Source organism: Barbus barbus, assembly GCF_936440315.1.
Source record: "Barbus barbus genome assembly, chromosome: 17".
Taxonomy (NCBI): domain Eukaryota; kingdom Metazoa; phylum Chordata; class Actinopteri; order Cypriniformes; family Cyprinidae; genus Barbus; species Barbus barbus.
In genome coordinates this window covers 6837849-6861141 of record NC_136745.1, presented here as the reverse complement: position 1 = coordinate 6861141, position 23293 = coordinate 6837849, and the positions used below count along the sequence as shown (strand labels likewise).

The 23293-nt window shown below is 37.6% G+C and overlaps 1 protein-coding gene across 1 annotated transcript; it reads right to left on the bottom strand.

Moving 5' to 3' along the window:
- Positions 1–947: 947 nt before the first annotated feature.
- Positions 948–11236, bottom strand: LOC306883289 (fragile X messenger ribonucleoprotein 1 homolog). The gene is made up of 15 exons (XM_079438449.1): positions 10923–11236; positions 10042–10094; positions 9798–9891; positions 9637–9708; positions 9301–9449; positions 8304–8397; positions 8099–8215; positions 5569–5739; positions 5388–5466; positions 5167–5279; positions 4802–4888; positions 3913–4111; positions 3493–3675; positions 2468–2547; positions 948–2112 (listed from the first exon to the last, which is right to left on the bottom strand). The coding sequence occupies exons 1-15, from the start codon at positions 10971–10973 to the stop codon at positions 1945–1947; spliced, it is 1710 nt and encodes a 569-aa protein (XP_079294575.1). The 5' UTR covers positions 10974–11236; the 3' UTR covers positions 948–1944.
- Between the last annotated feature and the right edge of the window lie 12057 nt (positions 11237–23293).

The window sequence follows — 23293 nt, the reverse complement described above, 5'->3', positions numbered from 1 at the left end:
AAGTAAAAGCTAATTTTTGTATTTTTCTTAAGAGCCACACGAGAGGGGCATCCGGGGCCGCCTCCGTCGAGAGAGAGTGGTTTGTCTTTCAGCACATCTTCCCGCCAGTCACAGGTTCTTTTCGGCTTTCGTTTCCACAGGCAAATCACTTCCAAACTGGTGTGTATAAGCATAACAGGTAGAGCTGGTTATTCGCCAAGGTGACTAGCGAGAGTACAGGAGCGCAAAGAGAACTAGAAACGTAGAGAAAAAGAGCAAAGAACGGTTTTCTTGCTGTACAGTCAAAGGAAAAGCAGAAAAAAAACCCACCATGGTTATCATCATCACAGTAGGTTTGGAAAGAATCTTGGGTTCAGAACAGCATCGCGTCTTCTCAAATGTAAACTAAAGTTTAATGCACAAGCACTAATCGGATAAGACAGACGGTTTTCATATCAAAGTTAACATCGCCCATTCCCCCTTCTCAAAGCGAATTCAGCTGCAAAAGTACAGTAGACTCAAGATTAGCGACGATATCTAAACTTCAGTTTAGTTATGTTGACAGCATACATGTGATTCACCTGCCGAGGAAGTCTTATCACATTCTAGTTTATTATAGGTTTATAGATTATAAAGTACTTGCAGAGAAACACAAACATGATAAGTGCACATTTAAAGTTCAATCTAAAAAGAACAGCAACAATCTCTTAACAGATGACGTAATATACAGTATGCAACCCCACAGTTCAACATTTTCAGTCTATGATGAGCCGCTGTTAGGACACAGACAATGTTACAGAGATCTGATAGAAGTGATTCACACCTGATGCTGAGAAATACAGCAGAGATGGCAGTTTACTGTGGCCAGCATGAACGGAAACCGAAACGAGCATTTCCACCCTGTTTGTGAGAAAACAAAAGTCCACCTTGCGTGGGAGTAAAATGACAGACGTGTTTTTTTTGTTGTTGCTTGCTACCTCTATTTAAAAAATAAAACCAATCATAATTGTCCTATAATGCAAAGATATGCTAAAAGACAAATTTAACTCATTCTGTCACTGAATTAGCATTGATATTCGTCTCTGGGTGGTCGGTTACAATGTATGACTTCCACAGTTGACTAGTTTAGTTAGGCTAATACCTTTACTACACACAATTCAGCTATGGCAACATATCAGAATTCGGCCGACTTGATAGAATCCTGCTTTTCAGACATACAAAATGTTGGTGAAATACATGCAGCACAAAAAGAGGAAAAAAAAAAAAATTTTTTTTTTTTTTTAGTCGTCGGCTGAGATTGCAACACACTTTGCTCAGACAGGTTGTTCACGTCGTCTTCCCTGATTTAAACATCCAAATTTATGATACTATCCACACTAGTTAAAGGCACAGATCCAGAGAGGAGCTTTTGTTTTTTTGTTAGCCATTTTTTGTTATTTTCTGCTAATGATGTGGCTAAGATCTCACATCAGAATGGGCTCGAGTAATCATGGACACCAAAGCGTGTAAAAAAACAACGTATGCCGTGAGATGTGGCATAAACTTGGGCCCCGAGCGCTTGAGTTCATCCTCCAATGTGTTTCTTTCCCTTTTGTTTGGACATTGTTGAAAACAAAAACTTTAAAAACCAATTGCTTGGAAAACTTTCCATTTTGAGAGACATTTAATCCACAGCTTCTTTATGTTTCGTAGGTAGTTGTTTAGAAAGTCAATTAGAAAACCTGTAGCTTCAGTTGTGATTTAGAGACCGGTCTCTCTAATCCGTGAAGACTACCGAACTCAACACACCATACACCAAGAGACATCGTCTTTTATCCCAACTAACAATTACAAAGTGTGCTTTATGTCATGTCTTGCGACAGCCCTACTGACCTGGTTCTCTTTGGCCTAATGTGTCTCTAATGAAGAAGCATCTGGATTGGTGGAGCTGAGTGGGAGAATGTGGGAAAGGGGGCACGTTTTTCTCTATGAAACGCCGTTCACAACGGCTTGGCTGTCCGGGCCATCCTGCTTGTCTTTCTTCATCCCTCGGTCCTTTATGGGTCTCTGCCGGTTCCCTCCGCTGTCTCCTGCCAGAGCCTGGGGGCCTCGGCTGGTGTGGACGCTCCTCTCGTTATTGCTGTCGATGCGGATCTGATAAACAAACAGAAAAAAAGAGAAATGCACAAAATTTTACATTTAATAGTTTTAGCCAAGCTATCAAAATAAAAAGCATGGCCCTGTCCGATGTTTTTATTTGTATTTTTTTTTACAAAATTACATAATACAGCCGTCATATTTTTATTTACTTAATTTTCTGTGTTGAGAAATATTTAATGAGAAATTTCATTGAGAAATATGTAATGCCACATAGGCATTACATATTTAAATATTGTGAATATTGTAAATACTGAATTTAAATTCATTATCTTTTATGATTACATTCACTAATAAGCAAAATAACTGATCATTTGAATATAGAAGACTAGATTGATAGATTGAGTGAGACCTGCAATGTATCTTCTTGGGGTCTCGGCTTCGAGTCTCTGGAACTACGGGAGCGGGACTCATTCCAGTGCATGTCTTCAGCTGAGTTAAGACAATAAGAAACATCATTAAAAATCCATACATGGTATCAAAAATAAAGATAAAAAAATCTTAATGTCAAAAAAGCTGATTCATGTATAGTTGACTGATACACTCTTAGGGTGTGTTCACACTTGTCATGTTTGGTTCGATTCAAACAAACTCTGGTGCGATTGCTCTGTTGGTGCGCTTCATTTGAGTAGGTGCGAACGCTGCCATCCAAACCCTGGTGTGCACCAAACAAGCAGACCAAAACCGCTAAAAAGATGGGTCTCGGTCTGCTTCCAAACGAACTTTGGTGTGGTTCGAATGAAATATGAACGCAAAACAGACCAAATACTTCTAAACTAACCAAAAACAGGAGGCAATGACCAGATGTGATGCTATGTGACACGATTTGACGACGCGGATTGAGCGGTGTATCCAATGAGCAAACCTGGAGCAACGAGGAGGTACCTTTTATGAGCTCTTTGTGATTTCGCAGGTGGTAAGAATTAAATCATATGTACACGCAACAATGAGCGAGCTTAGACCAGCAGACGGCATTAGGTGTATTCGATTTAAAGCGGCGCCGAGCAGACCGATCGCTGAATGGAATACTTTGATGTCATACACCGATCGGTCTGCACAGTGCCGCTATAAGTTGAACACAACGATTGTTTTGGGTGTTCAATAAGTTCAATAAAATATCGCAAAATATACATCATTCAACAACCAATTAGGTTGTGAACGTATCACTATGCCTTGAGGTTCAGGGTAAAAAATGCCAGTGTGAATGCTAAGTAAACCAGGACCAAAGGTATAGTTTTCTTTTTTGGTCCAGATCAAATGAACCGAACTTCAAGTGTGAACGCAGCATTGATATCAAATACTTATATATACATATATTTTTTAAATACTGTAAGAAACATTGTAAAAGGCCTTAAGGGTGACGGCTCAGAAACTGACTTTTGTATCCTCCTCTTCCTCTCCCTCCACGACCCCGGGGCCCTCCCCCCCTTTTGCGTCCATCAGGGGCCCTTTTGGGGTAACCCATGGACTCCTCATCTGTAGGGGCCAGGGACCAGTCACTGAGCTCATCTCTGTGGTCGGATTCGGTCTCAGATGCATTAGAGGCCTCAGAGTTGGTGCCTGGGACAAATACAGTCCATAACGAAGAAAGTGATTAACATAATTAACATTATGCTTTAACTAGTGCTCGACTGATACTTACATATCAAACCAATGGCTTTTATATTACAGAAAGTAATACTATTATATAAACAATTTATTTCTGGGAAAAGGTCTAGAGAGAAGGGTAATGTTCCACATCCACCAAGTTCCATACCCAGATATGCTCTAATTTCGTTTATTTGAGGCCGGTCATACCTGAAGCCAGTGTCGGGCCCCTTCTCCCCCTCCCTCCACGACCGAAGGGTTTGCCGCCACCTCGTGAGGGTCCCATTCCATTATCAGCCGTGAAAGGTTTTTCTTTCTCGGGTCGTCCCGGCAGAGCTCTAGGCCCTCCACCGATCTGTCTGAGCTGTTCATCGATCTGCAGTCGCTCCATTCGCAGCTGATCTACCTCCTGAACCAGACCAAACAAATATGTAGAATACACCATCACACAAGAACAAAGAGTAGTGAACATCACATCACATTATCTCCGGGGTATTTAGTAGGTCTCCAATCAACAATTACTGCTTTGTAATGAGTACTAATGTGCTATGTGAGGAAAAGCTGTTCAATGTGAAGGATAACTATACGTTTACATTTTCAGAAGAAAATGTGGTGTTTATGGGAGCAGAACTTATCCAAACAAATGCACAAAACCACAAATGGTGACAAAGCCAAACCCAGGTGTCATTGGTATATGGGGGACAGATTAAAGGAAATCTTTTGAAGAGAGAAGTTCTAAGAAGTTTGTTAATGTTTCTAAGTGCAATTCTTAAAAAAAAAAAACGCGGTTCTTGTAGAAAACTTGCTGATCAACTCATTGGAGAAAACCACCTTAAAAAGTTAGAAAATAAGAAGAAAACATTTAAGAGGAATTGTAATCTTCAGAATGTTTCATGGATTCTAGTCATTCCTTCGATGTAAAACTATGGGATTTTTTTGCCATTTTTTGACTGCCAAAGAAACTTCAAAAAGAAGAAAGTCAAGCCAGACCAGTTATACATCAAAGTTTGATACTCTGGGTTGAATGTTTACTTTAAACAATAACCCCCAAGTATGCTGGATAGTAATTGTCTTAGAAAACTTTAAAACCGGTTCTTACCTTTAGATAATTCAGATGGTAGTCCAGCAGAATCCGTGCATTTGAAATGCTTTCCTTTGTCCCCACAAACACAAATGGGACCATTCCCTGTGGTTGTAATTCAAGTCAGTATGAATGATATTTTGAATATTGATAAAAACATATGTGTGTGTGTTTATATGTACGTACAACACACCGAGCTTCAGTTTTGCTTTTTCATTCTTAAAACAGGCTTTGAAATATTTAGTCAAATCAGTATTCCTAAAATTGATTAGTCGGCTATAATACAGTCCACACCAATTACTACGATTTAATGTATTTTTTCAGCATAATCACTTTTGCCGCCCATAAATACAACGAGTGTTCTCAGCAACCCACTCACTGACCTCCTCTAATGGAGAAGGCTTTTTGTCATTTTCCGGTTCCACTCGAACTCTGACAACACCTGATTTATCCACAACCTCTTGAATCAGCTTCCCACTCTTGCCAATGACTTTTCCTGCAGGACAGGGTAGAAAATAATTTAATGATGCACATTAGCCATCATGGTGCAGGACAGCAGGTCCAGTCCGTGAAGGAGAAAGTGGTTCATTTCGTTTGTCCTCACCGACTAAATCCTTAGGAACTTTGATAATATCTTCAGAAAATTCCAGGTAGCTTCTGGCCTTCCGTACAGCCTCCTGGTCCTGAAATTCAAACACAAGTGTCAAGCCAGGCTCACATATTCTAACAGTCATCACATTTAATTGTGTTTACCCTTATCAGGAAGTCACCAATAAAGCAGTTACCTCTCCATAGATGTGAAACGTGCAGGTCTCTTCATCGAGATCGATGGTTGTGACCCCAGGAATCTTTCTGGCCTGCTGGATATTCGCCCCATGGGTGCCTATGGCCAATCCCATGAGGTCATCACGCACCACAAACTGCTCATGGAACCTTGAGGCCAGTTGCCGAGAACTCTGGAGGGAAAAAGGTCAGTTTGAATCTTACCAGTGTTCTGATATATAGTATTACTATTCCAATATTCCTTTTTTTATTAACCTCAGAGTTCATATCAATGCACAAATGTACTTATTAAAGGGGCAATACAATATTTTTAATACTTTATATAAATTTATACATGATGCTGCATGTTATTTTTTTTTTGCAATAAAAATTGTTAATTTTTGTAATTCTAACCACACACACACACACACACACAAAAAAAACATTGTGTGACACGCTTAGTTCGGTTTTGGCTCATGAGGAGGATGCACAAGGATGCGTGGTGTGCATTATTAGATTTTGAGCACATCTCCACATGTGAACTTGCTGCGCTGCCTGACACGCAAGAGTGCTCTATGCATAAAAGCGAGTTCAAAAACCATCAGCAGAGTACACTACCAGGCAAAGTCTTTTTATGAACATAGTCCAGCTACACAAGTAATGTTAAAACATTACGTTGGCACATATATTTGCAAAGCATATTCTCCAAATTAAATATATTTATAACTGCTGCATAACTGCATTAATACAACAGTCTTGTTAGAATATGGATATTAAAAACATATTCAATAAAACAGAAGTTAATGCTGAAAACCAAAAATTCCAAAACAAGATTAAGACATTTGTAAAAAAACAAACAAAAAAAAAAAACTACACATACCGACCACTTTATTAGTTACATCTGTTCGATTGCTTGGTAACACAAATTGCTAATCAGCCAATCACATGGCAGCAACTTGATGCATTTAGGCATCTAGATTTGAAGACGACTCGCTGAAGTTCAAACCGAGCATCAGAATGGGGAAGAAAGGGGATTAAAGTGACTTTGAATGTGGAATGGTTGTTGGTGCCAGACGGGCTGGTCTGAGTATTTCAGAAACTGCTGATCTACTGGGATTTTCACGCACAACCATCTCTAGGGTTTACAGAGAATGGTCCGAAAAAGAGAAAATATCCAGTGAGCGGCAGTTGTGTGGACGAAAATGCCTTGTTGATGTCAAAGGTCAGAGGAGAATGGGCAGACTGGTTAGAGATGATAGAAAGGCAACAGTAACTCAAATAACCACTCGTTACAATCAAGGTATGCACAATACCATCTCTGAACACACAACACGTCGAACCCTGAAGCAGATGGGCTCCAGCAGCAGAAGACCACACCGGGTGCCGCTCCTGTCAGCTAACAACAGGAAACGGAGGCTACAATTTGCACAGGCTCACCAAAATTGTACAATAGAAGATTGGAAAAACGTTGCCTGGTCTGATGAGTCTCAATTTCTGCTGCGACATTCAGATGGTAGGGTCAGAATTTGGCGTAAAGAACATGAAAGCATGGATCCATCCTGCCTTGTCTCAACGGTTCAGGCTGGTGGTGGTGTAATGTGCGCGCACACACACACGGGTCAAAGAATAAACTTTTGGTGACCACATCAAATTAAATTTACAAAAGTGATTTTATACACAAAGCATATTACGTTCAAGTACAGTGTGTATTTTGATATCTCTAATAACTTGTGAAAATAAAATGTTAAAATATGGGTGAAATAATGTTCCATTGTCATTCAGCATAGCAGATATATTCATGTAAAATGAACATACTCATTCTGACCTGTACTTATTAAAAAGAATAAGTGATCTTACTATATTATATTACATTTCAAATGATTAAAAACTTCTTGCTGACAAATGGGTAGTCATTGGTAAAGATTTAAAATGACAATTAATTTGTGGGCTGCACTGTGATCCTTAAATAGAGTCTTTTAATGTCATCTAATGATTCTGATTCTAAATATTCGTGACAAAGCATATTTAAAATATGCCTTGTCAGGCATATATATGTCATATATATATGACCCATGTATACCCACACATACACACACACCTGAAGTGCCTATAATTATACCATAACAAAGCAATTACACAGATAAAACACACTTTAAGAACTAAAACAATACCTATATGGAACCTATGCATCTGTAAATATAGCTCTGCATAACAGGGTATCATATTATGCCAAAGCAGGGATACGGGCCATCACAGCTGTGCACATGCACATAATACCCTTTTACACCTGTTAAATATAGACTGTACTGCCACTCCATGCATTTGTGCCCAGTGATATGCTGCAGGACATTCTAACAGTAAGAAATAAACCAAGGAATTTATGAAAATACTACCAGCATTTCTCGAGACAGTTATATTAAAGCAATACAATATAATTACACTACTGTGAAATAAAACAAATATATGTTTTGGACTTGGCATATGACTGTTTGAGAGCATTGTGAGTGAGTATAAGTGAGCAGGGTGAACCTGACACTAAACGTCAGGCAGTACCTCCAGCTGTCGGGTTGCTTCCTCATTCCTCAGGATCAGCGTCAGCTTCGTGCGCAGACTCCTGAAGTGCATGTCACTCAACATGGATATTCGCTTTGCTGTAACCTCATTAACAGACTGAAAGAGAAAGACAAGAATCGACTTAATAAAACTTACAAACGTGAAATCAGAAATCCTTCAATTAATTTCAAACATTGCATATTACCAAAATAACCAACTGCTTTTCTTCCGAGTCATAAGTGACGTTAAATGCTCCGATCGCTTTTTTGAAGTCTTTATGTGCAGAGTCTTTCGCACACCTATAAAAAAAAATAAAATAAATAAAAATAACACTGGTTAAAGGGTTAGCTCACCCAAAAAATGAAAATTCTGTCATTAATTACTCCCTCTCATGTCGTTCCAAACCCGTAAGACCTTCGTTCATCTTCGGTTTACAAGTTAAGATATTTTTGATGGAATCTGAGAGCTCTCGGACCCTCCATAGACAGCAAGGATCCTAACACGATCAAGGCTCAGAAACGTAGCAAGGACATCGGTAAAATAGTCCATGCCACATCAGGGGTTCAACCGTAATTTTACGAAGCTACGAAGGATCCTTGCTGTCTATGGAGGGTCCGAGAGTTCTCAGTTTCCATCAAAAAGATCTTAATTTGTGTTCCGAAGATGAACGATGGTCTTAAGGCCAAAGTATACTTCACTTTTTGCACGTACGCGAGGGACAGCGTACAGTGCACGTGACACGAATTTCGTCAACAGAATAGTGCGCAGCACCAGATTTTTGTAACCAGGTTGCACACGCGCATTTAATTCTCTTGTGGTAATTAGTTTATCCGCAAGGTGGCAACTCTGCCGTGGGGGTATTGATTCACAAGGTAGCCGAAGAAAAACTGCATAAACAGAACAAACCTGGAATGCGGGGATAGCTACAGCGACAATGGAGGCCTACATCGATCAGAGATTGTGCGAAGAGGTTAGAAAATCTCCTCATTTGTACTTGCAAGGCTGTGTGTGTATATGACTGTACGCGTGCGCTAATGTATGCGTAAAAACGATTCTTTGGAACAGGTTTGGAACGACATGAGGGTGAGTAATTAATGACAGCATTTTCATTTTCGGGTGAACAAGTTTTATTCAACAGCATCCCAGTTTGAAGTCAAACAAAGAATCTTCCTAAACACTTAAAACTCAGAAGATGAACTTACATCTGTCTTAAGTCTTCAGGAACATCTAGTCTGATTTTGAGAAAGGTGATCTTTGACTCGGCTTTGTTGGGGTTTACGGGTCGTAGCCTCTCTAATGTGACGATTTCATTTAGCGTTGCATCACAGGCCACGTATTCGATCACATAAAACTATAAGTGCAGGACAGAAAAGCAGGATATTGTTACAACACAATACATAATCAGCAAGCATGCATGCAATTGTACAGTAGACAGGAGGGCTCTTATTGTATTTTTATTTTGCTTGTTATTTTAGTAGTTTATACACAAATAAGTACATCTACTACTTGAGTAGAACTAAATTTACTCGACTGCTTACCTCTCCTTTCACCATGCGAACTTTGGCTAGCCACCATCCACAGGGCTCTTTATCATTGGCCCTGGAGTAAACCTGTGGAAAGATTCAAAATTCACAAAAAAAGGTCAGTGCTTTTGTGTAATATTTGTTTAATTTTAAAGAACATTCTCTACAGCACCTACCTCCACTTCATCACTCTCGTTGATCTCTTTCTGAAAGCCGGTCGGAGGTGGAAACCGAACATCGTGGAAAGGAATCTGTCGTTCTGGCTGCCAACTGCAAAACGATGAAACATAGTAACTTATTTTTTCTTAATTGTCCTTTTTCATAATTGCATAAGGAACCAAAACAACATCACCCTCAGAATTCACAAAGTTCTATATTAATTTACAACATGTATGTGTTTATACTTGTTTTGGTACTCACTTGTTCTCAAAAGACACTGTGACTGTACTCTCATGAACATCTTTAACAAAGGCCTGTAAGAAATTAATGAGGAATTTAATGAACATCGGAGCATCACAGGTGTCTACAATGTCCAATAACAGTCTAAAAAGAATAAATGAAAAAATTACTATATAATAGATAGCATTATTATATATAACACTACGAACAATGAATTTACTTGACTTTCACTTTATTACTTTAGCCAGGGTATAATTTATAGTTGATTATTATTATTCTTTAGAGTGGATTATATCTAGAAAAGTAATTTTTCAGCATTGCATTAATTTATTAATTGCATTGCATTAATTTCAGTGACTGTTTCCAAGTGTGTAAACCAGCATTTTAAAATCCCCTGATATCCCCAGGTTTGCCATGAACATAGAAACGGTGCTGATTTATTATTAGCTGTAATATATATCATAATTCATTGCCCTGAATCTATGGATGATGGCATTTGAAAGCATTCAGGAAACATCAACTAATATTAATACCATTTGCATTAGGTCTAGAACCATACATTTGCCTTTATAATGTATAATAAAATACATTTACATAATTAAGTAAGGTTAGAGGACTCGGCGTAGCATACCAGCACACTGACACATTCTGGTGTCAACACAGATGATATGCATTAATAATATGCATGCTATCAAATTATTGCGATGAATCTTTAAAGCCTGTTCATGCAAACCCTCGTCGAAGAGGCCTTGTGTTATAGGCAGACTGGGCCTACTGCACCATCGTGCATGGAGATCTGCGTTCACGGCGGACTAAATCATACTTTCCAGACATTATTTTCATCATCCGGTGAGTTCGACACACACACACAGGAGGCATATAGCACGACACCTGAAACCCACCTTGTAGAAAGCTCCGCTCGCTCCTCGCACTTCCACCGCGAGCTCGTCCATGACGCCAGTAATCTAATACACACCCGATCACAGCTGCAGCAGAGGCGCGCGCTCTCTTAATCGCACAGCGGCGCTACGCTCGGACGCGGTCGGAACTAAGTTACCGTGTGTACCGATGATCGTGCTCGTTTTTAAAGAAACGAAAGCAAAACATGGATGTGTAGACGCTCTGTTGAATGCATTGATGTAAACACAAGAGCCTCCCTATTTCCCCCGTCACGTGACACGGGCCAGCTTCCCTTCACTCGAGAGGACACGCCCCCGTCACGTGACAAGCATCGGCTTCACTTCTTCTGCACGCATTTTCTGGAATTATGTATTATGTTATGTTTTTTTTTTCTTTTCCCCCTCTAAAAATCTATACCTAAAATTCAACTATATTAAAATAAATAAGTTAGTAAATTAATTAACTAATTAATTAAATTATATTAATTTCCCCCTATCCCATTACTACTTTTTTTTTTTTTTTTTTTTTTTTTTATTGATCTACAACACATTTAAATAACAACAATTACACACTTTGTCGAGTTAATTTATGCAATTTGAAATTTACATAAATTTACGCAATAATGGCATTTACCCAAAGTTATAAAATAAATAAATAATAATAATAAAAAAATAAGCATCCTTAATTTAATAGTTTACCCAAAAATGAAAATTTACTCACTCTCAGGCCATCCAAGATATAGGTCAGTTTGTTTTTTCATTTGGATAAATTTTGCATCAGTTGCTCACCAGTGGATCCTCTGCAGTGAATGGGTGCCGTCAGAATGAGTCCAAACAGCTAGGCTAATAAATACATTTCAATAATCCAGAAGTAATCCACACCACTCCAGTCCATCAGTTAGCATCTTGTGAAGCCAATGTGCTTATGTAATAAGCAAATAATAATTAATATGTTTTAAACATCAAACCATTGCTTCCTCTATCCATACCCATATTAGTTTGTCCATGTGAGAAAACACATTCTCAATCAGGAAAGAAATATGCACAGATCAAGCACCGTTTACAAGTGAAAACAATCCTAAACAGTTCTGAACAAACATGTTGTTGGACTTTGATGTCAGAGGACAATAGGAGAGTAACTTTTTCACTGGAGGAAGAGTTATTATGGATTATGGACTTGTATTTAGAAGCAATGTAAAAAAAATAATAAGAAAAAAAACATGATATACATTCCGTACAAACACACAGATTTTCACCATAAACTCTATTTTGATTAGGTAAAAAAAAATAACTAAAAAATACAGCTAACTAACACAATAAAACACAATAAAATCATAATAACATAATAAAAAAATATTTTATTTTTATTTTTTATTTTGCAAATAAACTCTTCATATGTTGAATGGCATGTCATGTATACAGCCAATCAGCACATTTATTGCATTTTTATACCTGTAATGTTATAATACACCACTGGATGTCAGTATTGTATAATGACTGTTTCACAAATCCAATCACAGTGTTACACAATGTAGTGCTCTGTTTATTGTGTATATCATCCAGACACCATGTAATAGATTGTACAATATCAGGTTTCTCAACACTTTGATCATAAAAAATGAGATTCAGTTGTCAAAAATGGTGAGCAATGTTTCCTTAATTTTACTCAAGACTCAAGAGATTGAAAAAATAAAATAAAAATGTTTTAATGAAAAAGGTCCAGAGGCCAGGTTTACTCGTGTTAATCAACAGCAGAGGCAACATTTGGTCACATCACACTCTCTATTTGTTCCAAAACATTTACAACACAATCCACATGGTTTGTCCACTCTCAGTGCACTGGTGTAGTCCCTGGACACATAAGAATATGAAATCTGACTGTGTCTGACCACATTACGCTGAAGACGAGCGAGAATGACGTAGGCAAGAGGAGAAACATGTGGCTGGTGTGAGCGATACATCCCTGGCCCTCTCAAGCCCCCGCTGAGCGTGATCAGATCAGTTGTGTTTGCTCGTGTCACCGGGGCTCTGGCAGGGTGGGTGGCTTGTAGGTGTGAGCACCGAAAACTCTCTGTGCAGACGGCAAGTGGCCTGCCAGAATACATCAAGCAATCATGTCTGCTTGATACAGGAGGTGAGGAGGTCTATCAGAGACAGAGACACAGTGCGGAATGAAATATACAAAATCTGTACTTGGTCTAAAAACAGATGAAAAATTACTCCAGGAAACGCAAAAGCAGAGGTAAACAGGAATAAAAGCCACCTTTAAAGATTTAAAATTTTTATTTATTTTATTTAAGAAGAATAATTTATTATGAAAACTATTCATAAAATTTTTATTTATTTATCTTTTGAAACAAATATGTTTATATTTAAAAATATATTTGCAATCAAAATATATGTACAGCAACATCAATAATAATGAAATGAATAGCAATTATTATTATTATTATTATATGCTGTTATGAAACAAATGTTTATATTTAATATATTTAAAATATATATTTCTAATCAAAATAGGTGTACAACAACAACAACAATAATAATAATAATAATAATAAAAAGTATTATTATTATGAAAAAAAAAATCTAGGAAAAGTAAAAGCAGAGGTAAACAGGAATAAAAGCCACCTTTCAATATTTTTTATTTTGTTTTGTTTTTTAAAGAAGAATAATTTATTATTATTATTATTATTATTATTATTATTATTAGTTTTTTATTATTATTTTAATTATTTTTGTTATGCTATTTTGAAACAAATATATGTTTATATTTAAAATATATTTGCAATCAAAATGTTTGTACAACAGCAGCAGCAGCAACAACAACAACAATAATAATAATAATTATTATTATTAAATGCTGTTTTGAAGCAAATATGTTTGTAATTCAAATATATATTTGCAATCAAAATGTGTACAACAACAGCAATACATCAATAACAATATTATTATTATTAATGTTGTTGCTGTTATCATTTAAAAATATATGCATTTTTTTATTTATTTTATGTTATAGGAGGATATTTTACTACAGTGAAGTACAAATCTACAAAGGACAAATTATTTTTATTTCTATTTTGTTTTATTTATTTTATTTGGAGTAGAACATGGCGAAATGAGTAAAACACTTAGTGGCCACAAAATTGGACAAACTAAAGTATTTATTATGTATTTATTATTTTATTTATTTATTTTTATTTAATTTTGAACTTACTGGATAAGATGCCTTTGATACATTCAATAAAGCAAATATCAACAACATCACACCAGTGAAATAATTAAGAAATATTAATCAATATGGTGTCCAGCTGCAGCCTGACTTTCATCATGTCGTGTTTAAAAATGCATAAAGGTTTTTGCACAGATATTTTATGTTACATCTCTTCCAAGACATAGCTAACGTTCATCCCTTACTACAGCCTAACAGAAAACGTAATATTTCATTTCTAATCCTGTCAGGTGCCAATCAACCATTTCAAGATGAGAAATTGGAATGATTGTCACCTCGATAGATGGACAGACCTTTAAAACATGGCTGAGGTGACAGACACCCGTGGACAAAGAGAGCCCTTCTAGACTGTAAGAATGGAGCAGAAATTGATGGCGAGTGTCTAATTTAGCTGCCTTGTCCATCACCGGACTGTGATCAGGGCAATGTGGGGCCAAGGCCTTGTCATTTTTCCCTTTGTTGTTCATCTGACTTGCTTCATAGAGCTTGTCTGCCACTGTCACACATGTCCAAGTGAACCCGGTGAAAACCTGTCTGCCAATGTTCGAGAAGCAGACACGTCTCAAAGCTCTCCTGGTGACTGAAGGTGTCTCAGCAGAGTGCAACTGCTCAAAGCTATTTTCAGCAATTTTTGAAGGTGAGGCACCTTTGGATCTGCTGGGGATCAATATGGCATGAAGCAGAGTGGATATCGACAGAAGAGGTTATTTTGAAGCTAGGAATATCAGAAAATGGACAAATATCTGGAGCAGGCTATAAATGGAGCACACACGCACTCAAATACACAGTAACACTTGAAGCGTTGCGTATTGTATGAATACAGAAAAAATGACGAGAGAAAAAGGAGAAACCCTGGAGCTATCTGTACTCAAGCCTGACCTCTCAAAATCTCTTAACACTGACAGAAACACAAAAAACATGGACTTACTGCACAGCTTCACATGGTAGCAAATCATCTAAAACAGTTATCATTTTACGGTTTCCATGTTGTAGACAAAATAAAAGCAATATATAAACATCCTTTGATTTTTGTTTTTTTTTAAACTGTACTTTAGATACTATAATATTGATTAAATAAAAAGGTAATTTAAGTGTACTTAAGGAGAGACACTTTCATGAACACACTTACAGTTTTAAAAAGAGCACTTTGTATTAACATCAAATTAAAATTATTAGATTCAAGTACATTTTTAATCCTTTTGATAATCTTTTGTGATTTTTTTAACTACACTTATTTTGGTGTTTTGACGAACATACTAAAGCATGTGCAAAATACTTCATAATTTGAACTGTAGTATGTTTTAAATTAATATATTTTAAATATTCAGCATTTGTCAGCAGATAGACACAGGACACAGAAGTAAGTGCAATACAATCAACTGGTTTATTGAGTAGTAGCAGAGGGGAAGAATATGAGCAGAATGTCCAGGTAAGCAGGCGGGGAATGGGAATGTTTCTAGGGGCTTATCGGAGTGTGAATGTCCTTATTCCTTTTCCAGGGGATCCACAGGAGCGTGAAGACGGTGGAGAACAGGGATAGGAACTCTGGGGCAACTGGTAAGTAGACAAAAGGTAAGTGGGTCAGGTTAGTCAACATGGAAAGTTTGAGACCAGACAGTGAGTGAACGGGAGGAGTGCAGGGATATAGTGCTGCTGATTAGTGCTGACAGGTGGCGGTGATCAGAAATCAGGGGATTGGGATCTGGTGAGTGTCGTTGGTGCAGACTGGGGTGACTGTGGTGACTCTCTGACAGTACCCCATCATCCAGGGGCGGCTCCAGCACATCGTCTCAGGCCACCCAGGATCTTTCCTCCAGCCCCTATCCCTCCCAGTCTATAAAATATTCCAGGGGACCACCCCGTCGCCGAGAGTCCAAAATGTCCTGCACCCTGTAGGCTAGATGCTCCTCGATCTCGGGAGGAGGAGGTACTGTAGGCTAGTCGGGTTCCTGTAGGGAAGTCGTGGCCTAATGGTTAGAGAGTTGGACTCGTGATCCAAAGGTTGCGGGTTCGAGTCTCCGGCCGGCAGGAATTGTAGGTGGGGGGAGTGAATGTCCAGCGCTCTCTCCACCCTCAATACCACGACTGAGGTGCCCTTGAGCAAGGCACCGAACCCCCAACTGCTCCCCGGGTGTATGTTCACAGTGTGTGTGTGTTCACTGCTGTGTGTGTGCACGTTGGATGGGATAAATGCAGAGCACAAATTCCAAGTATGGGTCACCATACTTGGCTGAATGTCACTTCACTTCACTTCACTTCTGTGATGGAGGGAGAGAAAGGCTTGAGGAGTGAGACATGGAATGCTGGATGGATACGATACCATGCAGGGAGTTGGAGATGGAAGGTGACCTCATTTATCTACCTCTCGATGGAAAAGGGACCGATATAGTGGGGACTCAGCTTCCGGCAGGGCAGGCGGAGACGCAGATCCTGGGTGGAAAGCCAGATCTTATCTCCAGGACGATAGGCGGGGGTTGCAGACCGATGGGCATCTGCATAGGTCTTGAGTCTCCGCACCGCCTGCTGGAGTTGGACACGAGCTGAGTTCCAAACTCTCTCGCTCGCTCGGAACCAGTGGTCGACAGCTGGAACGTTGGAGGGCTCTTCTGTCCAGGGAAACAGAGGGCGTTAGTAGCCGAGTATGCACTGGAAAGGGGTGAGGCCGGTGGTGGTTTGAGGGAATTTTGTGCATACTCAGTACACGGAAGGAAGAGGTTCCAGCTTGACAGTAGGCCTGGAGATATCTCCTGAATCCTCCGCTCAGTCTGGCCGTTAGTTTGGGGCTGATACCCTGAGGAGAGACTGAGGGTGACATCGAGGAGTTTGAAGAATGCCTTCCAGACACTGGAGACAAACTGTGGCCCACGGTCAGAGACAACATCTTCCGGGATGCGGAAGGTGCGGAAGAGATTATGGAAGAGGGCCTCTGCTATTTCGAGGGCTGTGGGTAAACCCTGGAGGGGAATTAACTTGCAGGCTTTGGAGAATCGGTCAACTGCAACGAGTATGCAGGTATAACCTTCTGACTTGGGGAGATCTGTGACGAAGTCGACTCCGACGTGGGACCAGGGGCGACGTGGAATGGGTAATGGAACTAATTTTCCGGCGGGTATGTGATGTGGAGTCTTGGAGATGGCGCAGACTGAGCATCCACAAACGTATTGGGAGACATCCATGGCCATACTATAATATAAATTTAAACTGCACTTTTATTTAATTGAAAACATTACGTTCAGTTTGCAGAACATATATATATATATATATATATATATATATATATATATATATTTATTTTTTTTTAAAGTGTACTATATTTCCATTAAAAGTGCTCTTTTAAGAAGTACACTAAAGTATGCATCTTTTTTTACACCATGTGTTTGCACATGTACCATGGTAATAAAATATTGTTTTAAGTGATTTTTAATATATTCTTTTAAGTTTTATTTTGCCTCAAAGCCTCTGGCTGCACAGTCTGAGAATGCAGAAGGAAACATGAGACCAAGCTAACCATTAGGCTTCTCTGTGAATATAACACGAGCTGAACACTTTTACTTTGTAAGTTTTTATAACGTAAAAACGTTAATTGACAATGGGGCTGATGAGTTTAAAATCTGAATCAGAACCAGAGCTTTATTGCCAAGTCGGTTTACAAACACAAGGAATTTATCTTGGGGACAGGAGCTTCCACTGCAGAATAAAGTGCAGACATTGGACATAGGGCAGACATACATAAGAATTAAGGCAATAAAATGAAATATGACACAATAAAAAAGACAATAACATTTAAATGTAATGCCATACAGTAAAAAATGGCACTTGCTAAGAGGAGACTTCAGTGGAGATTGAGGGTGACCTTGTGCCATATACAACATCAGAATCATTGAGTCAAATGCAACAACATCTAATCACCAAATATATATATATATATATATTGGTATGATATATTTACCATTCTTACTTGTCACTCCTGAGATCGTGAGAGATATATTTGCCACAGTTTGGCTTTCCTCTCCTCTTCATGTAAGTTATGTTTTCCTCACTAAATGATGCATATCCTACATACAGTACAACTTCTCTGATTTGAATATACTCATAAATTTACTTGCGGCCCAGCATACAAATTAGTGCATGGACATTTTATTTAAATCTCTGCCTGGAGAAAAACATAATGAAGGATTTGATTCCAGGACTTTGCAATTACAAAATGTCTTAATATGGTATCTCAAATTTAAAGTGTGCATAAAATGTACACATACAATTTCACATTTTTCTTGAAATCAAGGTACATAAAGTAATAAATGTATAACATCCAGTTTCCCATTTCTAATACATGAAGGAGCATTGACAGATTTTTATTGATACTGTGTTTAAATGTGCGTATTCAATGCGTATTCAATTCTAAAGTAGCAAACAAATGTTTAAACCATTCCAGAAAAACAGCTTTTACCGACAGTGCATACTAACTAATGAAAAAGGATGGTATTTTACCTGAGGCAAAACATGAGCTAGCAGATATAATAAGAATACATACATTTTAAGCTACAGCCGAGTAGATGCATTTCGCTGTTGTCAGCGAGTTCAATGAACACGTTTTTGAGGATATCAAGAATACATTATTGATGTAAACTTGGATTCATAATTGAAATGAACAAAATATTATGATTGCTATGTGCTCTGTTATCCATGTTTTGAAAGTGGCAGCCAGGAGCCAAATCAATTACTGTGCAGGAGACATTATGATGTGGATTACTGCAGTGAAGCATAGTGCTTGACCACTGTCCATATTTATGCCAGCGCAAATTCAATCACAGACAAGAAGACCAAGTCTAGTTTATCCCAAGGCCCACATGGAATCTGCAGCAGCTCGATTTCCATAGAATTCAAATACTTATTCACTAAAATCTGCAGATCTCCACTCCTTAGGCGTTGCTCTGCTAAATATCTTGGCCAAAAGAGCTGTTCTGCCCATTTTGAAGGGCAACACAGAAAACTAATTCATCACAGGTTCCTTTAGAAATTTCTAATGGCTTTGTAGGATAGTGGTTTTTGATTTATGAGTAAAATAAATTCTGTGGTTAAAATTACTTGAAGAAAGTTTTATAGTATACAGTACCACCTTGGCACACCCATCCAAAATCAGTCATAACCTGGGTCTATACTCATCTATTTAAACATTTCAGAGAGCTGTCCTTGCTACTGTCACCTTTGGTTTACTCACTGAAGGTTATTATGAGCTACATGAACCTATCACACTCATAGCTGTACGATATGGCTATATATTAGCATGGCTGTGATTCGGCCGTAGGTAATCACAGCGTGCCGATATACAGCCGAAATACAGCTACAAGTGTGGTACTGCGTTTATACAACAGTTTGACGGCATGAGTGTGTAAATACATAAGAAACAACAACGGAGTGTCTTTAAAAAACTCTCTTTTGTGCAAACTACTTCCTTCCGCCACGGATTCTAATCTCAAATTGACAATCTGTACCAGTGGGGGGAGTGTCAATGAGAAACATGGAGGAATCGGTGGATGCAACGATATTCCACAGTACTTATAGGTAATAGGCAGTGACATTGTCAGGCTTTTTTATTTAGAAAAATAAGATGTTTGAATTAAATATGACATGACTGTAGCATAACAACACATTTTTTATACGATACAGTTTAAAGTTGATTCATAAATTATAATGTGCATTCTTTGCTCTTCATTTTCTAAAAGCAGTGTTAACAAACATTGCTGTATTTTTGTGTGATCTATTAACAGAAGGTACACCACCATCTTGTGCCGACAAAAGTGACTTGATCGCACCTGACGTCGTAAATACAACTTACTAGTAGAGAAACAGAGTAGCGACAACGGAAGTTCAAAATGCTCGATCGTCACGTGATTCGTGTAGACCTCAAATAGTTCATAGCTGGGTGCATTGAGTATGATCGGCAGAACTGCGATTTTTGGTAATTAGTAGACAATAAAATTATTTATTTATATTATTTATAAAATAATGTATACGTAGCATATGTAGCTGTATCAGTTTTGTTTTTAAAAGATAAAATCCGCTAATATTTGAGGATTAATTTGGTGAGCTATGCTTACCTGCCTTGTTAACATATTTTAGGCTGAAGTTACCATTGTCTGTGTAATTTAAATGACATTGTGGTATTTTACCAAGGTAACTTCCGACTCTGAATATATATATATATATATATATATATATATATATATATATATATTTGTATGTATGAATGTGTGTGTGTGTGTGCATGTTTATGTGGTTTATGAGGACACAAATTTGTATAATGACATGGGTATGACAGAGGTATTACAATATGAAGGTGGCTTATGAGGACACTGCCTATGTATGTCTATCTATCTATCTACGTGTTTGTGTGTGTGCGCGTGTTTGTGTGTTCTTGCAACTTATATGTTGTAGTCAAGTGCAATCACATCTAAATGTTCATTTCATATAACTAATCGCATGGTAAATATTAAGTTTGTTCTTAGAAAGTGCATTCCAAATAAGATATTTTAAAATTAAGTGAAAATGAATCTTGTTTAACGTTTTTGATTCTTGTGCACCCCTCAGTAATTAATATATAAAAATATATTTGTAGTATATTCAAATTTAAAACAACTTAAAACATTTTTACACATTTAATCATATATTTTATGTATGTTGACTTTTGTTATGCTCTTATTTACAGAAATCTATTTATATATTTATAATAAACTATACAATTAAATAAATAAATAATTCACATTTATTTGTATAGCACTTTTTATTATACACATAGTTTCAAAGCAGCTTTACACAAAATTAATGTTTCTATATTACAAATAAGAGTTCTGTTAACAGGTGTAACGGTGTCAAAGTAATCTTTGGCAGAAATGTTCTAAAATTAGGCTATACACATCATGCAGTTAAGTAATGTCATGTATTCAGAAACAATGAACAAATTAAAGCAATGGTTGATGTGTATCTAGATAGATAGATAGATAGATAGATAGATACAGATACCCCCTTCAAAGATAATGCTTTCAGCTTTCTAAAATAATGTTGTTAATCACAGTTCTTTCATGATTTAACAGGAGGGGGCAATATTTTTTTTCCACGTAGGGCCAGGCAGGTTTGGACAGCTTTTTTTCCCCTGCATTTTGTATTTACTCGGGTTATTGAAAAAAAAAAAACAGGAAGGGGGCAAAAACTTTTTCACACCACTATATATATATATATATATATATATATATATATATATATGTGTGTGTGTGTGTGTGTGTGTTGACAACTTATACAAGCTAATCTGTTATCACTCTTGCATAAAAATTACAACCCGAATTTCGGAAATGGTGGGACGTTATTTAAAAATAAATGAAATGAAAACTAAAAGAATTTCAAATCACATGAGCCAATATTTTATTCATAATAGAACATAGATTACATAACAAATGTTTAAACTGAAAAAAATTAGCAATTTTATGCACAAAATGAGCTCATTTCAAATTTGATGCCTGCTACAGGTCTTAAAATATTTGGGACGGGGGCATATTTACCACGGTGTAGCATCTCCTCTTCTTTACAAAACAGTTTGAAGACGTCTGGGCATCGAGGTTATGAGTTTCTGGAGTTTTGGTGTTGGAAATTGGTCCCATTCTTGCCTGATATAGGTTTCCAGCTGCTGAAGAGTTCATGGTAATCTTTGATGTATTTTTCGTTTAATGATGAGCCAAATGTTCTCTATAGGTGAAAGATCTGGACTGCAGGCAGGCCAATTCAGCACCCGGACTCTTCTACTACAAAGCCATGCTGTTTTAATAGCTGCAGTATGTGGTTTTGCTTTCTCCTGCTGAAATACACGTCGTCTGGAGGGGAGCATATGTTGCTCTAAAACCTTTATATACCTTTCAGCATTGATAGTGCCTTCCAAAACATACAAGCTGCACTTATGCACCCCCATACCATCAGATATTGGCTTTTAAACTGAACGCTGATAACACGCTGAAAGGTCTCCCTCCTCTTTTGCCCGGAAGACACGGCATCCGTGATTTACAACAAGAATGTCAAATTTGGACTCGTCTGACCATGGAACACTTTTCCACTTTGAAACAATCAGTTTTAAATGAGCCTCTGCCACTTCTGAAACTTTGCTGCATACAGGGTTTGTGTACGTTGGTCCTGTTATCAGCACGTGAAGCAAAACTTTTATTCAAATTCTGAATTGACTATAGCCTAGAAAGTGAATAAATAGTGCTTTTCTATAATCACTTAAAAGCTGTCACTCACTTCAATTTATTGCAATCTCACAATGTTCCGTTATAATCAATGAAGCTCTCTGAACTGCAAATGATATCTTATTTACATCGTGTCTACTTGTGACGTTTAGCATTGAGTGAATTCTGACTGTCTCACGCTGAATGCATGAGAGTTGGCAGCCCTGGTTTATCTATTTATATCTGTATTAATATCTTAATATATTATTACTTCTTATATTAACCATATGCACACACAAGCATTATCCGACTCGGCTCCTCCCAACCACAGACGCAGGTTTACAAGCCAATTTTTCCTGCATTTTTCAGTCAATTTCTTGACTTTTCCTTCCTTATGAACAACACATTTTCATACAAGATTTTGATCTCCTTGTGTTTTCTCGGTTTGACCGATTTGAGCATTCATAAACAACACAAAACACAGGCATTTTGAGTTTCTGCTATTGATTCCTATGGAGAAAAATCACTTCCTGCCCTCCAGCTGCATTTCGTGCCATAGCAATGACATCATGTGCAAACAACCTATATTGTCTAAATTGCCTTATGATCACAATCTTTGGGCTAACAACATCACATCAATGTTTCTGTAACAGTGAAACATGTATTTTGTTAAACATCTGTTGTATTAAGCAGAAAGGATGAAAATGTTATAACACAATTTTCAGAAAAAAAGTATTTGTGCTTGCTATGTAATTTTTGTAAGCAAATAGTGTCATATTGTTTATTGCATAATTTTATTTTTTCAATAAATGTGACATACATATACATATACAGAGAAAACTTGGCCTACTTTACTGGGTTCAGTCTTTGGGTCAGGGATTCTTACAAATGCACTTTGTTATGTAGAAGCACAATATGAACACTGATATAAA

What these genes read in the sequence shown, in the direction of transcription:
- LOC306883289 (XM_079438449.1), bottom strand. Translation starts at nt 10,973, where the DNA reads ATGGACGAGCTCGCGGTGGAAGTGCGAGGAGCGAGCGGAGCTTTCTAC. An exon ending in CGTTTCACATCTATGGAGAG is followed by an intron (nt 5,467 to 5,568) that starts GTAACTGCTTTA and finishes TTTGAATTTCAG; the next exon opens with GACCAGGAGGCTGTACGGAA. An exon ending in AGCCTTCTCCATTAGAGGAG is followed by an intron (nt 4,889 to 5,166) that starts GTCAGTGAGTGG and finishes TTACAACCACAG; the next exon opens with GGAATGGTCCCATTTGTGTT.